General features: G+C 45.3%; 1 protein-coding gene across 2 annotated transcripts; it reads left to right on the top strand.

The window, feature by feature from the left end:
- Window positions 1-605: 605 nt before the first annotated feature.
- Window positions 606-8,903, top strand: lrfn5a (leucine rich repeat and fibronectin type III domain containing 5a). 2 transcript variants are annotated; one of them, XM_076299883.1, is made up of 3 exons: window positions 606-2,005; window positions 7,778-8,411; window positions 8,463-8,903. In XM_076299883.1, exons 1-3 carry the CDS (start codon window positions 618-620, stop codon window positions 8,901-8,903), a joined length of 2,463 nt encoding a protein of 820 aa, XP_076155998.1. In that variant the 5' UTR covers window positions 606-617. The 2 variants fall into 2 exon arrangements, with proteins under 2 accessions (XP_076155998.1, XP_076155997.1); XM_076299882.1 differs by having other exon boundaries at window positions 7,778-8,903.
- The last annotated feature ends 3,829 nt before the right edge of the window (window positions 8,904-12,732 follow it).

Raw genomic sequence — 12,732 nt, 5'->3', positions numbered from 1 at the left:
CATTCTTTCATTCCATTCCTGTATTCCTGTCTTTCTCTCTTGCTTTGCTCCGCTCCCCCGCATTTTTTTCTTTTCTTTTTTTTTCAAATTCAGTGTGACTGACCCCAGTGTGAAGCGAGAAGCATTAGTCATATAATCTATGTTGAGAGAGCTAGAGGGGAGAAGGAGCGAGAGAGAGGGAGAGAGAGAGAGAGGAATAGAGGGAGGAATGCAGAAACTGAGAGGATGATGTACTGTTTGTGTTCCAAACAGAAAACCTCTTCAATGAAAGCATCAATGAGCATGCATATGTATGTGCATTCAGAATCCATGTTAATCTTTGTCATGTCTGGTTATGTGCTGAAGTAATTGGCTTTGGTTCAAATATGTCTACTTATATCAATGATGATGTGTACAAAACTGAATTTGTTTGCCATTTCCATGATATTAATGGTAAATATAGTTTAGACTAACTGTATTCTAGAAATGCAGAAGCTGCTTCATTGTTTACTAAATACATACATTGAAGATTGATTTTAGACAGTTAAATACATTTAAAAAATACATTTAAATGTACTCCTCAGTGATTAATGATTTTTATTTGCCCTTATTTCACAGGTGTTGAAACCTGACTTACAATGGAAAAACTGCTGGTCTGTCTGTTAGTCCTTGGAATGGCAGTGAAGGCCCAGACTTGTCCAAAGCGCTGTGTGTGTCAAGTGTTATCGCCCAACCTTGCCACCCTCTGTGCCAAAAAAGGGCTCCTCTTTGTCCCGCCAAACATCGACCGCAACACCGTGGAACTCCGCCTGGCCGACAACTTTGTCACCAGCATCAAGCGGAAAGACTTTGCCAACATGACGCGGCTGGTGGACTTGACGTTGTCGCGGAACACCATCAGCTACATCACGCCGCACGCGTTCGCTGACCTGGAGAACCTGCGCGCGCTCCACCTCAACAGCAACCGGCTGACGCGCATCGCCAACGACACCTTCAGCGGCATGTCCAAGCTGCACCACCTCATCCTCAACAACAACCAGCTCATGCTTATCAGCCTTGGGGCGTTCAACGACCTCCTGGCTCTGGAGGAGCTTGACCTCTCCTACAACAACCTGGAGTCCATCCCCTGGGAAGCCATCCAGCGCATGACCAGCCTCCACACGCTCAGCCTGGACCACAACATGATCGACTACATTCCCGAGGGCACCTTCTCGCTGCTGCAGAAGCTCAACCGACTGGACGTGACGTCCAACAAGCTCCAGAAGCTTCCGCCGGACCCGCTCTTCCAGCGGGCGCAGGTGCTGGCCACATCGGGCATCATCGGGCCGACGTCGTTCGCGCTCAGCTTCGGCGGGAACCCGCTGCACTGCAACTGCGAGCTGCTCTGGCTGCGGCGGCTGCAGCGCGAGGACGACCTGGAGACGTGCGCGTCGCCGCAGCACCTGTCCGGACGCTACTACTGGTCCATCCCCGAGGAGGAGTTCCTGTGCGAGCCGCCGCTCATCACCAGCTACTCGCCGGAGACGCGCGTCCTGGAGGGCCAGCAGGTGGCGCTGCGCTGCAAGGCGCGCGGCGACCCGGCGCCGGCCATCCACTGGATCTCGCCCGAGAGCAAGCTGGTGTCCAACACGTCGCGCACGGTCGTTTACGCCAACGGCACGCTGCACATCACCATCACCACGGTCAAGGACACGGGCAAGTTCACGTGCATCTCGACCAACCCGGCGGGCGAGGCGCAACAGACGGTCGAGCTGACCATCATCAAGCTGCCGCACATCACCAACAGCACCAACAACATCCAGGAGACCGACCCCGGCTCCTCGGACATCTCCACGTCCACCCGGGCGGGCGCCAATGGCAGCAACCAGACTGCCGATGTCAAGACCAGCCCGGACAAGCGTGTGGTCATCGCCGAGGCCACATCCTCCACTGCGCTGATCAAGTTCAATTTCCAGAGGAATATCCCTGGGATCCGCATGTTTCAGATCCAGTACAACGGCACCTATGACGACTCTCTGGTTTACAGGTAATGACTTAAATGTTTTTTTAAAAAAAATCTAAATGGCTGCTAAATGCCACCGACTAAAAGGCTTTCAGCTTTTACCGCTGATGACTGTTGTGTGAAATGACATTTCATAAATCTGGCTATTCAGGCTCTTGTGGCACAGAGTAGCCATGTGAGTGTTCTTCTAAAAGAAATCCAATAGAAAACAATTAGCTTACCTAACAAGCAGAACTCATTGTGGCTGCCAAACAGTTTCAGACTGGCTAAGGCCTTTGTCCGAATAACGACACCAGGGAGTTATGTAACATCCAACTATGGGGTTTTACAAAGATACACACACACACACACCCACACACACACGCACACACACACACAAAGACAGCCATGTACACAGCCTACACACATGACATACAGCATATCAGCATATACTATGGGCACATATGAACATACTCAGACACCCAAACACATACACACACACACACACACACACACACACACACACACACACACACACACACACACACACACACACACACACACACACACACACACACACACACACACACACTCACACGCATACGAATGGACACACACACACACATACAGATGGGCACACACACGCAGATTATGAACAACATAAATTATGAATGCAATCAATTTCCAGGCTGAGAATTGAAAGTGGTTTGAGCGTCCAAAAGAACACGAGCAGAATAAAGAAAAGCAAAAGTGGGTTGAAAGAGGCACATTTCCTAGTAGCTCTGAGACACTAAGGGGTGTAGAGGCCATTTTGTTTGGAGTGCACCCGAGCTCAACCCCCTCAATAACTCCAGGACACTCGCACAAGCAGATTCTCTCGCCAGTAACAATTAACAGTGACAGGAGCCAAATGGGAAAGAAAGGGAAAGTGTGCCGGCGCCGGGTGAATTAACAAACAAATCCATCACTTTTTTTTGTGTTTATCCAATGAAGAGGCGGGGATCAATCTTAACATCCAGGGTAGATGAAGGCGACGAGGGGAAATCAATCCCTTTTTCCCAGGTCCCAGTACAAATCTAGCTTTGAGGGAGAGTGATAGTTCTGCTGTTGCTGCTCTCGGCTGAGCTAGCAGTCGGTTTCCGATTCCGTTTCCACTCTAAGTATACTCAGTGATTTGTATTGTGAAGTGTGTTTGGGTTTTGCATCCTTCAAAGTATTGACAGAGAGTTAACAGGTGCTTTACACACAGAAGGATGCGGCGATGACCGAAACACATTATTATGACTCTCAGACATTGGTCTAGAGAGTGTTTGAAGGGGGTTGGAAGATTAAAAAAAAACATAACAGATAAGTGCTAATAAAGTTATCACACTCTCAAGAGCTAGAGGAGGAAGAAGAGGAGGAAGAGGAAGAAAGAACAAAAGACATATCATACATGCCAAAAAGCAGACGTTTTAAATAGGCTAGTGAACACACAGATAATGTGAAAATGAAAGGTTCCTCTCAGTTTCTGAAGATGGAAGTTTATGTGCAAAGGAAAAAAAGGAGTATATAAATAGCCCATGCTAATGGCAGCCAACATGGAGAGGTTTCCCCACAAGCATAGCAGACTAGCGAGATGTGATAAATATATACATAGTGGAAATAAGGCAAAAATCAGTTTGAGCTTTATGATGAAAGCATCATTTCCATATTTATGAGTTTTTGTCCCATGCACCATCTTCAACTTAATGCATGCAGCCCTTTAGGGGTTTGAGATTTATTTTTTTATTATTATTTCAAGCTAAGTAGACTATACTTGTCTTATTATGGTCCCAACCACAGACTATGCTGGTGAATATAAACTCACAACAACAACAACAACAACATAGCTAAAGGTAGAGTCCACAAGGTTGTTGATATTTTGACTCAGCAGTGAACGTCCTGATGCAGTAAGCAATGTATTGATCAGCTGGAACTGTTATCGGTCTGAGCCACAATATCTGTTTGGCATTTACAACAGGAGCGTAGAATTGAACAAAAGAGTGTATTGGAATACAACAGCGGACCTCACCTTTAATGCATATTGTGAACTCCTCATATCAATTAACCTACTGTATATTGCCTGGTAAATGTCTCATAACTTTGATCAGAGGTGTAGTCACGTCGCCTAACCCATGAAAATCAGCAACAAACAAAGCCCTTTATAGTGTATGCAATCCATTTGGACAGTTATTGTATTGCTTTCACAAACAGTGCTGTACATTATTTTTATTTTAGGTTGCCTGTTTAAAAACTAGCTAGGGACAGCAGATGGATATTACCCCATATTGCTTACTGACTCATTTACAGCATTTGATCAATGTTGAGCGATGCACTCTGTTCCTATGAAATAAATAAACAAACAAATTCACTAATTAACAAATGAATAGATACTTAAACTGGTGGAACTGTGCTTTAAGAAACAGTTTTTGTGGGCAGAAAGCTGTGTTCTTGCCTGGGTGATGAGTCCCACCGTAAATCGGGACTTCAGTGCAGTGTCACTGCTCTTATTGCTGCTGCCGTGTCTGACACCGCTCTCCCACCGACAGTCCAGAGAGGATTGGCCAAATCTCAGTGTAAAGCAAATTCTGCAACCTGCACAGTTGAATATAAATAGGAATCTATAAGGTCAGGATTAGTTAAGAAGACACAGAAGAAATTCAACATGGCTCCCTTTTTAGTTTCATGGGTCCAGTGGTGCTGTGTCTATTTCCCAGTATATGAGAAGTAATATGGAACCCCTATTACACATTAAAGAAATATAAATAAATAATTATTTAAACCACAGCTGGGGCCCCTGTTTAATATCCCAGTAAACACATTTGGGCCATTTCATCTAAATGTGATACTGTGATGTTTAATTGTGAAATTTTCCAAATGGATTCTCAACAAACAGGGCAAGCAGCCACCACCCATCTCTTATTATACGTGAAGATTTGCTAATAAGGTTCATAAAAAGCATTGACACTTGCTAGAGTTTTTCTAATATAATTCCAGTTTTCTTCCAGCTATGAGACAAATTAATAGGCATATGAGAGGAGCAGTCCCATAGCACTCATGTGACTATATTACACAATAGCATCATTTTGAGCTCCGTTAAAGGGTTTAAGGATATTTGATTACTATTGTGGATCGTCATGGGGGACAATGTCAAAACTAGGTCTGCATCTCCTTCTGCAAAGATAAATCATTTGTCCGAATTTACAAACAATGGATCACCCAGTAGGCTTCTACTAGACATGTATGGGTAATGGATTATGTTTATGTAAGGTGTTATCTTTACATTTCTATAGGATTATAAAACAGATAGATCACATCCAATACACTTAGCCTGACTGAACTGGTCAACACAGATTATAATCTGCGGTAATTTATGGTGGCTCCATCAGCACAACCAGATTATGTGTGTTTCCTAAACTTGGGAGATCATTGGCATCATCAGGTCCTGTTCTCACGACACCGCACAGCACATCTGTGTACTGTGAACCCCATACCATCTGTCACTGCAGGCAATCGACACAATGTGTATCAGAGTGCATGTTGTCCTCAAACTGTTTACTCTGAGCATGAGCAAAATACAGAGCCTTGGCCTCGTTTATCATATCTTAAATTTGGAGTCGACGATGATTGGTAATCGCGTTAAGAGAGCAGTCACTGGCTGTGTGATTTAATGCAGTCATGAGGCTGTGCTTATGAATTAATGACGAACATGTAAACACTGTCAGCCGTTTCGCTCAAGCCAGGGGGAAAAGGAGCAGCATACTGGATGTCTTGTTTTCGAACGGCGGTGCCTCCATAAGCCTATCATTCTTTCATGCAATTTCATGGTTTGCTTATAGATTTGTACATGGACGCCCTCACGCGTGCTCGCCTGCTTGTTTGCTTCCTTTACGCTCCTGTTCGCCTCTCCCCATCATGCTCTCATTCTGCCACGACTTGACTCGCTCCTTATTAAGGCTTGTAAAATCACTTTTGTTTCTTCAGTTTGCTTATCAGCGGAGAGCAGAGCGTTGCAGCTTTCGTCAGTCATAGATGCAATCTCGTGAACACGTCTCCTGAGGATGGATGTTTTTTTGTTTTTACGATTTTTTTAAATTACCATATGATCACTTGTCTTTTTAATTACAACTGGATATTATTGTTCTGTTGAGATTCTACAACCTTTTGGGTTTCAGGAAATTTTGATTAGAGTCTAAATGTTTACCCCAGGCCTGAATGTGTGCCATTGTTACAATATCTCTCCTATTAACTTCCCTTTCGCCCCCTCAATTAACATCCTTAATACTGTAGCTCTTATTTATACAGTATCCTATTATGCTTCAATGAGAACAAAATACTCTGTAGATATGTATAGTGTATAGGGCATTGGTAGCATAGTGGCTAAGGAGCTGGGCTAGCATGCAGTAGTCTGAAAAGTTGTGGGTTCAATTCCCAACTTTCACCATTGTGCCCTTGAGCAAGGCACCAAGTTGCTCCAGGGTGTAATCCCTTTTAATATAATTGACATGTGTAAGTCACTTTGGATAAAAAAAAGTGTTTACTAAATGATTAAATATAAATGTATTGCTCTCCTACATCAACCGTGTTCAGTTGTGAGAGAAGGAAAACACAGTTAGTAAAGAGTAGCGCTGGTAAAAGGATCGTGGCAATAATGGCCCAGTCCCACTGGCGTGGCTGGAAGTACACTAAGATCAAGTGTAGCCTAACTCTTAAGTGTGCTGAGAGAGGAAATAAACTAAGGGTGCCTCTTTCACGTACCAGTCTGGTAAAACTCAAGACAGTTCTATAGAGAGGGAGAAAAAGCCCACTGCTTTTAGGACAAATACAAAGCACTGCCACCATTTCAATCATGCTGCAGTTAATTTTAAATTCAAAGTTTTTTCTACCTGCTTCTCTTTTTTTATTTTTTGAATTAATTAAGTGTTCTGTGGGCTGGATAAAAGGAGCACCAGGTGCAGCATGGGCACTGTTGATAAGGGGAGAGCATTGTTCACAGTGACGGAGCGTCCCTTTGAGAGTTACACAGACCCCGGGGACAACTTAAGAGAGCGGCATGGTCAGAGCAGATCCACAGCGGACACTCTCAGCCAGCCAATGAAATGCAAAACTCATAAAATGCCCCCATAGTGAGGCAAGAGGAGCTACAATAGTGAGGGCATGCCAGTGATGGCTGGCTGATATGTGTGGTCCCCTTTTTTTGTGGATCTTTGAAGATTTTTTTTGACATTGTATTAGTTGTAATATCGTTAATGAGATGCATTAAATAGTGGAACCAGATTTGAAATCACTGACATTTATGTGTACAGATGGTACAGTCGGTTAGTGTTTTGACCTCTTAAGTATTTAACCTCACTGCTATAAAATCAGTGGATAATTAAAAGTCGCCGTTTTTATTAAAGTTTCTCTGGATCCAAGACACAGGAAGGCATGAATTATGTTTCTTGGCTGCCATCACGATGACTCATCCCTTTGCACCAAGGGACAAATAGGCTCACGGTGTTGTATGTCTAACCTTTAGCAAATGTCTCACTGTCTAAACCATTGATAAAAGTCAAAGTTATCTATAGAAGCCGTGTAACATTTGGATAGTCCTTATTATGTCTAGAAAAATCCATTCTTTGTTTCGGAGGTGCTATCTGGCAGTAAAATAGTGGTTTTGTACAGCCCACACAATGTGGTGTACATTTAAGTTTCTTCAGCGAACTGTATTTTTGTGCTGTGTTATGACTTACAATCACCCATTTTTGACTGTCACTCATTGAGTTTATTTATTTGTTTGTTTGTTGTTCCTCACAGAATGATTCCTCCTACGAGCAAAAACTTCCTGGTGAACAACCTGGCGGCCGGCACCCAGTACGACCTGTGCGTGCTGGCCATCTACGACGACGGCATCACCTCGCTGACCGCAACGCGCGTGGTGGGCTGCGTGCAGTTTACGACCGAGTCCGAATACCTACGTTGCCACTTCATGCAGTCGCAGTTCCTGGGCGGCACCATGATCATCATCATCGGCGGCATCATCGTGGCCTCCGTGCTGGTCTTCATCATCATCCTCATGATCCGCTACAAGGTGTGCAACACGAGCGACTCGGCCAAGGGCGGCCGCATGATGGTCACCACCAACGTCCACTCGCAGACCAACGGCGCGCAGTCGCAGGGCTGCACTGTCACGCCATCCGTCTCCAAGCAGACCATGGCGTCGGGGAAGGACGGAGGTGGTGGGGGAGGAGATGGCGGAGGAGGAGGCGGGGGGAGCCAGAAAGGCCCTCCGCCGGACACGCTGACCCACTCGTCGGAGACGAGTATGTCTCTGGCTGAGTGCTCCACCGCTACCTCGCAGCTCAGCCAGGGCTGGACCACCACGGGCACGTCGTCCGGCACGCTCAAGAGCAAGCGCAAGGGCGCCGCGCCCAAGCAGCCCGCCGGAGGCGTCCCCGGCTCGGCTTCGTCCAGCGCAGCCGCCGCCGCCGCCGCCGCCAAGAGCCCGGAGCCCAGGGTCGAGGCGCTGCTGAACGCGGAGACGCAGCAGAACACCAACCGCAACAACTCCACTGCCCTGCAGCAGCCGCCGCCGCCCCCGATGATGGCGCCCCCGGTGGCGGGTGGGGGATCCGCGGCCCCCTCCCACCCAGCCCTGGCCCCCGTGCGTTTCAAGGACACGCCCATCCTCCGCAGGGTCCATCCGAGGCCCTCCGCCTCCAAATACCTGACACTTCCCGTGGAGGGCTCGAGGTCCAAGCGCAGGTACTCGCTCAACGAGGACCTGTCCAAGCACCACTGCTACGTGGGCTCGGCCAAGTTCGGCAATGTGTGGTCGGCCAAACGGAGCCTTTCCATGAACGGCATGCTGCTGCAGCCGGACGTGGAGGGCGGCAAGGGCACATACTCCAGCGCAGAGTGGATTCTTGAAAGCACTGTGTGAATGTAAACGTGGGACCGAGTGACCGTGTGTATGTCACTCATGTTTATGTATGTACGTGTGTATGTTGTTATCAAAATAACTGTGTGTGAGTGTGTGTGTGTGTGAGTGTGTGTGCTGTGTTTTGCATCATTTTTATTTCCCCTTTTCCCTTCAAAGGATTTATTTGTCTACTTTTTGTCTCTTTTTTATTTTCATGAAGAACAACAGACAGTCGGAAGAGGCCTGACTAATCAAACACATCTCTTATTTTTCCTTTCTTTGCGTTCACCTCTCTACAGGGCACTGTTGCCACAGTTCAGTAGCCTTGGCACTTTTCACAATCACCTCCATTTCAAAACCAATGACCGGAGAAAAAGAAATGCTCACATTTTCATTTTCTGTACTTAGACTTTCCATACTTACCTTGGCAAGAAAAAAAAAAGCATTGGTGCCTTCCTTTGCATAACAGTTGTCCTCTTGCCAAGCACCAACCAAGAAATGAGTTTCGCACAGATCAAGAAATGTGGTATCAAGAGGAACCAGAAAGATTTCACAAAAAGCCTTTCTACTCAAGGAAATAAACGTTTCCTTCATACTATAATGACACAAACACACACACAATTAAAAAAAAAGAACAATTATCAAAGGACTTATTACAGGACCTGTTATTAAATTCATATTTTTTAAAGAAAAAAAAAGTATTCTTTTCGGTGACGTTGATACTGCCTTTGTTTAAAGGCTATAAAACCATGTACAGGATGACAACATCTGCTGTGTTGTTACGTTGTGTAAAATAAAAAAAAGAAATAAGTATACAAAACTGGTGTCTCAGTGATGTCACACATACAATACTGTCTGGCAAAGTCTTCCAATGAGAAAATCCCTATGTTTGATTGTTTTAATAATCCAAGACAGCTGCAGTGATGTCTTCAGAATGGGATCTTACGCCTATCGTAAAATCTAATATCAATGGAAGGCAATGCAATGTTGCAATGTGCAACCGGTCTTATTTTGCAGGAAGCACCCAGAAAGATGGAAGCCTCTGAGCTCATTCGTCTGTTAATACCATGCCACCGAGACACCGTTCTGCCAGCTGTGAGAGTCATTACGGCGCATGGGCATGCATGGGCAAAGAGGACAGACAGACATACAGGCCATAACCTTTGCCATTCGATCAAAGCTCTAAGACCATGTTTGCAGCTGACGCATATGCAAGCAGTTGTGGTGTTTCAACAGACCAGACTAGGCCAGATTTACAGATATAAAGCACAAACAGATTACATATCCAGAACGCTCAGCGACTGTTGATATGAATGTGCACTACTTGCTCCCTTTGCCCATAAGGGATTGTAAAACTGTTGGATTTGCATGCAGATTCTGATCCCAGCCATATGACCAGTCTAGGGCAGCCAAAGGTCTCACGCCTGACATTCGATCAATCGCCAGTACTAATAAATCCAACCACCAATTCTGGTCATTTCAATTTTTTATTTATTAATTGATGGGTGTTGAGTAATATTGCCAGTAATATTGACACTTTCAATATTATCAAATAGCATTTGCTTGTTGGAGTTGTCTACTGTTACTCTGTGTATGTGAGTGATCATGGGACAAACAGTCTGATTGTCACAGTGTTTGACACCCATGATGACCTTCTGTAGGCCTCCTTAAGCTCTAAACACTTAATGTTAAGTAGCTTTGGAGAGGATCTTCCCCTCTCCTCCTCCACATATGGCTCCTGGTTACGGGTGGGATGAAACACGTGCAAACCCCTCTCTGCATCCACACACACATACACATACACACACACACACACATACACACACACACACACACACACAAACGTGCGCACACACACAAACGGCTCCCAAACCTATTTCCCTGTCTCCATGGATGAGCAGGAAGACTCATTCCTCTAGGGCTGTAGCTGTGTGTGTGTAACCATATGTGCATGTGTGCGTGTGTGTGTGTGTGTGTGTGTGTGTGTGTGTAACCATATGTGCGTGTGTGTGTGTGTGTGTGTGTGTGTGTGTGTGTGTGTGAGTGAGTGTGTGTGTGTGTGTGTGTGAGTGTGTGTGTGTGTCAGGAGCATCTGAACACAGTGGCTGACATCCATGAGATTTTAACAAGCCAAACTTCTAATTATTTACTCCCTCTCCATCCCTCCCCACCACCCCCCCCCCCCACACACACACACACAAATACTTTCCCTGTCTTTCCCACCCCATCGTCTTGTTTTCTTGCAGGGAAGCTTCCCTTAATGAGCATGTGCCAACTTGTGGGGAGGGATGGATGGAGGGATGGAGGGAGAGATGGAGGGAGGGATGGATGGAGGGATGGAGGGAGGGATGGAGGGAGGGATGGAGGGAGAGATGTGTGGCTGGCAAGGAAAGAGAAAAGAAGAGAAGAGAAGAGAAAAGAAGAGAAGAGAAAAGGAGGACAAGTGGAAGAGCCAGAATGCCTCACAGGAGAGCAAACGAGTGCATTGATTTCCCAGTGAAGCAAGTTCAATTTGTCCACACCCTGATCTATTGCAGAGTTCAGAGGCAGGCATGATGAGGGCTAGGGAGATCCCATTAAGTCCAAAGTAATGTGCACAGCATATACTGTATGACCTGTGTGTGAAAAGTAAGTGGTATAAAACCCATAGTGTGCATGTATTGGGGAAAAAAAACATCTGCAAAGTAAACATAAACATAAACATGAGCTGGCATCAGCGTGCAGTGCATGATGGGAGACAGTCCATTCTGCCTGAGCTGATGACATGATCTAGGCCAGGACTATGCCATATCAAACAAACATATGTAACAACATGCTGCTCTTTCCATTAACTATTGTTGATTTGTTTACACATATTTTTCATGTATTTGTGTGTTTGTGTGTGTGTGTGTGTGTTTGTGCACATGACTGCATGTCTGGGCCTGCATGTTTGTCTTGGGATTTATGTCTTGTAATCTTTGGTGCAATGGACACTGTTGCCACCATGCCAGAAGACGTGATTGAGACATATCTTAACGGTCACACCTTAATTAGAGATAATGAGATTATCCTTATGGGGTACGCAGACTTTAAACACAGAAACACGCTCACACTTAATAAACACTAGGTTAGTCAAGTTCACCGGGGAATGGAGGAATGTTACAAGGAAGTTAACAAATGGCAAATGGTGAAATAAATAGTTTAGGTTTTGGTCCTCATAGCCTGAGTTGGCTAAGCGCTGCAGATTAGTACTACAGAATAACACAGCAATCTAAATACATTAACACTGTTCAGTAACATTGGCACAGACCAGCAGCATGCACATGTGGGAGACATGATCTGTTACATGCATGTGTGCCCGTCCACATACTGTATAATGGTCCTTAATCCGCCATCTCTGTATTTGTCCCATTTGTGATCTGAATCATTAGGAAGGATTTGTGAGAATTACAAGACCACACTGTGAATGAAAAGCAAGGCTTGTAGCTAACGTTAAACTTAATCTGAATTCTGCAATGCAATCACTCTCCTGACAATACAGTAAGCAATAGTTGGGGTTTAGTTAGAGGCTTTTGTCCACTATAGATGCATAAATGTAGTCAGGATATGACACACTGATGTAGTGTTTCTGACAAACAATACATGACGTCCCATGAAAAGAGAAAGCTTAGTAAAATAAGTGTTTTTGAAACAGGCCCTCACCAGTAAAACCAGATATTTCCATCACTAGCCTGGAAGCCAGCCCAAATCTACCCAGCCCCTTTATACGAGGATGGACAGATAAGCAACAGAGTTGTAGTAGTTCATATCACCTGACCTGAGCACGCTTGGGTTGTAGTTGTCCACATCACCTGAGCATGCTTGGGTTGTA

Source organism: Alosa pseudoharengus, unplaced genomic scaffold, assembly GCF_046254945.1.
Source record: "Alosa pseudoharengus isolate Yale_2024_CS ecotype anadromous, Long Island Sound unplaced genomic scaffold, YU_APseudo_1.1 YU_APseudo_1.1_scf_22, whole genome shotgun sequence".
Lineage (NCBI taxonomy): Eukaryota > Metazoa > Chordata > Actinopteri > Clupeiformes > Clupeidae > Alosa > Alosa pseudoharengus.
Note: the sequence above shows the minus strand (reverse complement) of the source record. Positions and strands in the feature narration are given on the sequence as shown.

What these genes read in the sequence shown, in the direction of transcription:
- lrfn5a (XM_076299882.1), top strand. Translation starts at nt 618, where the DNA reads ATGGAAAAACTGCTGGTCTGTCTGTTAGTCCTTGGAATGGCAGTGAAG. An exon ending in GACGACTCTCTGGTTTACAG is followed by an intron (nt 2,006 to 7,777) that starts GTAATGACTTAA and finishes TGTTCCTCACAG; the next exon opens with AATGATTCCTCCTACGAGCA.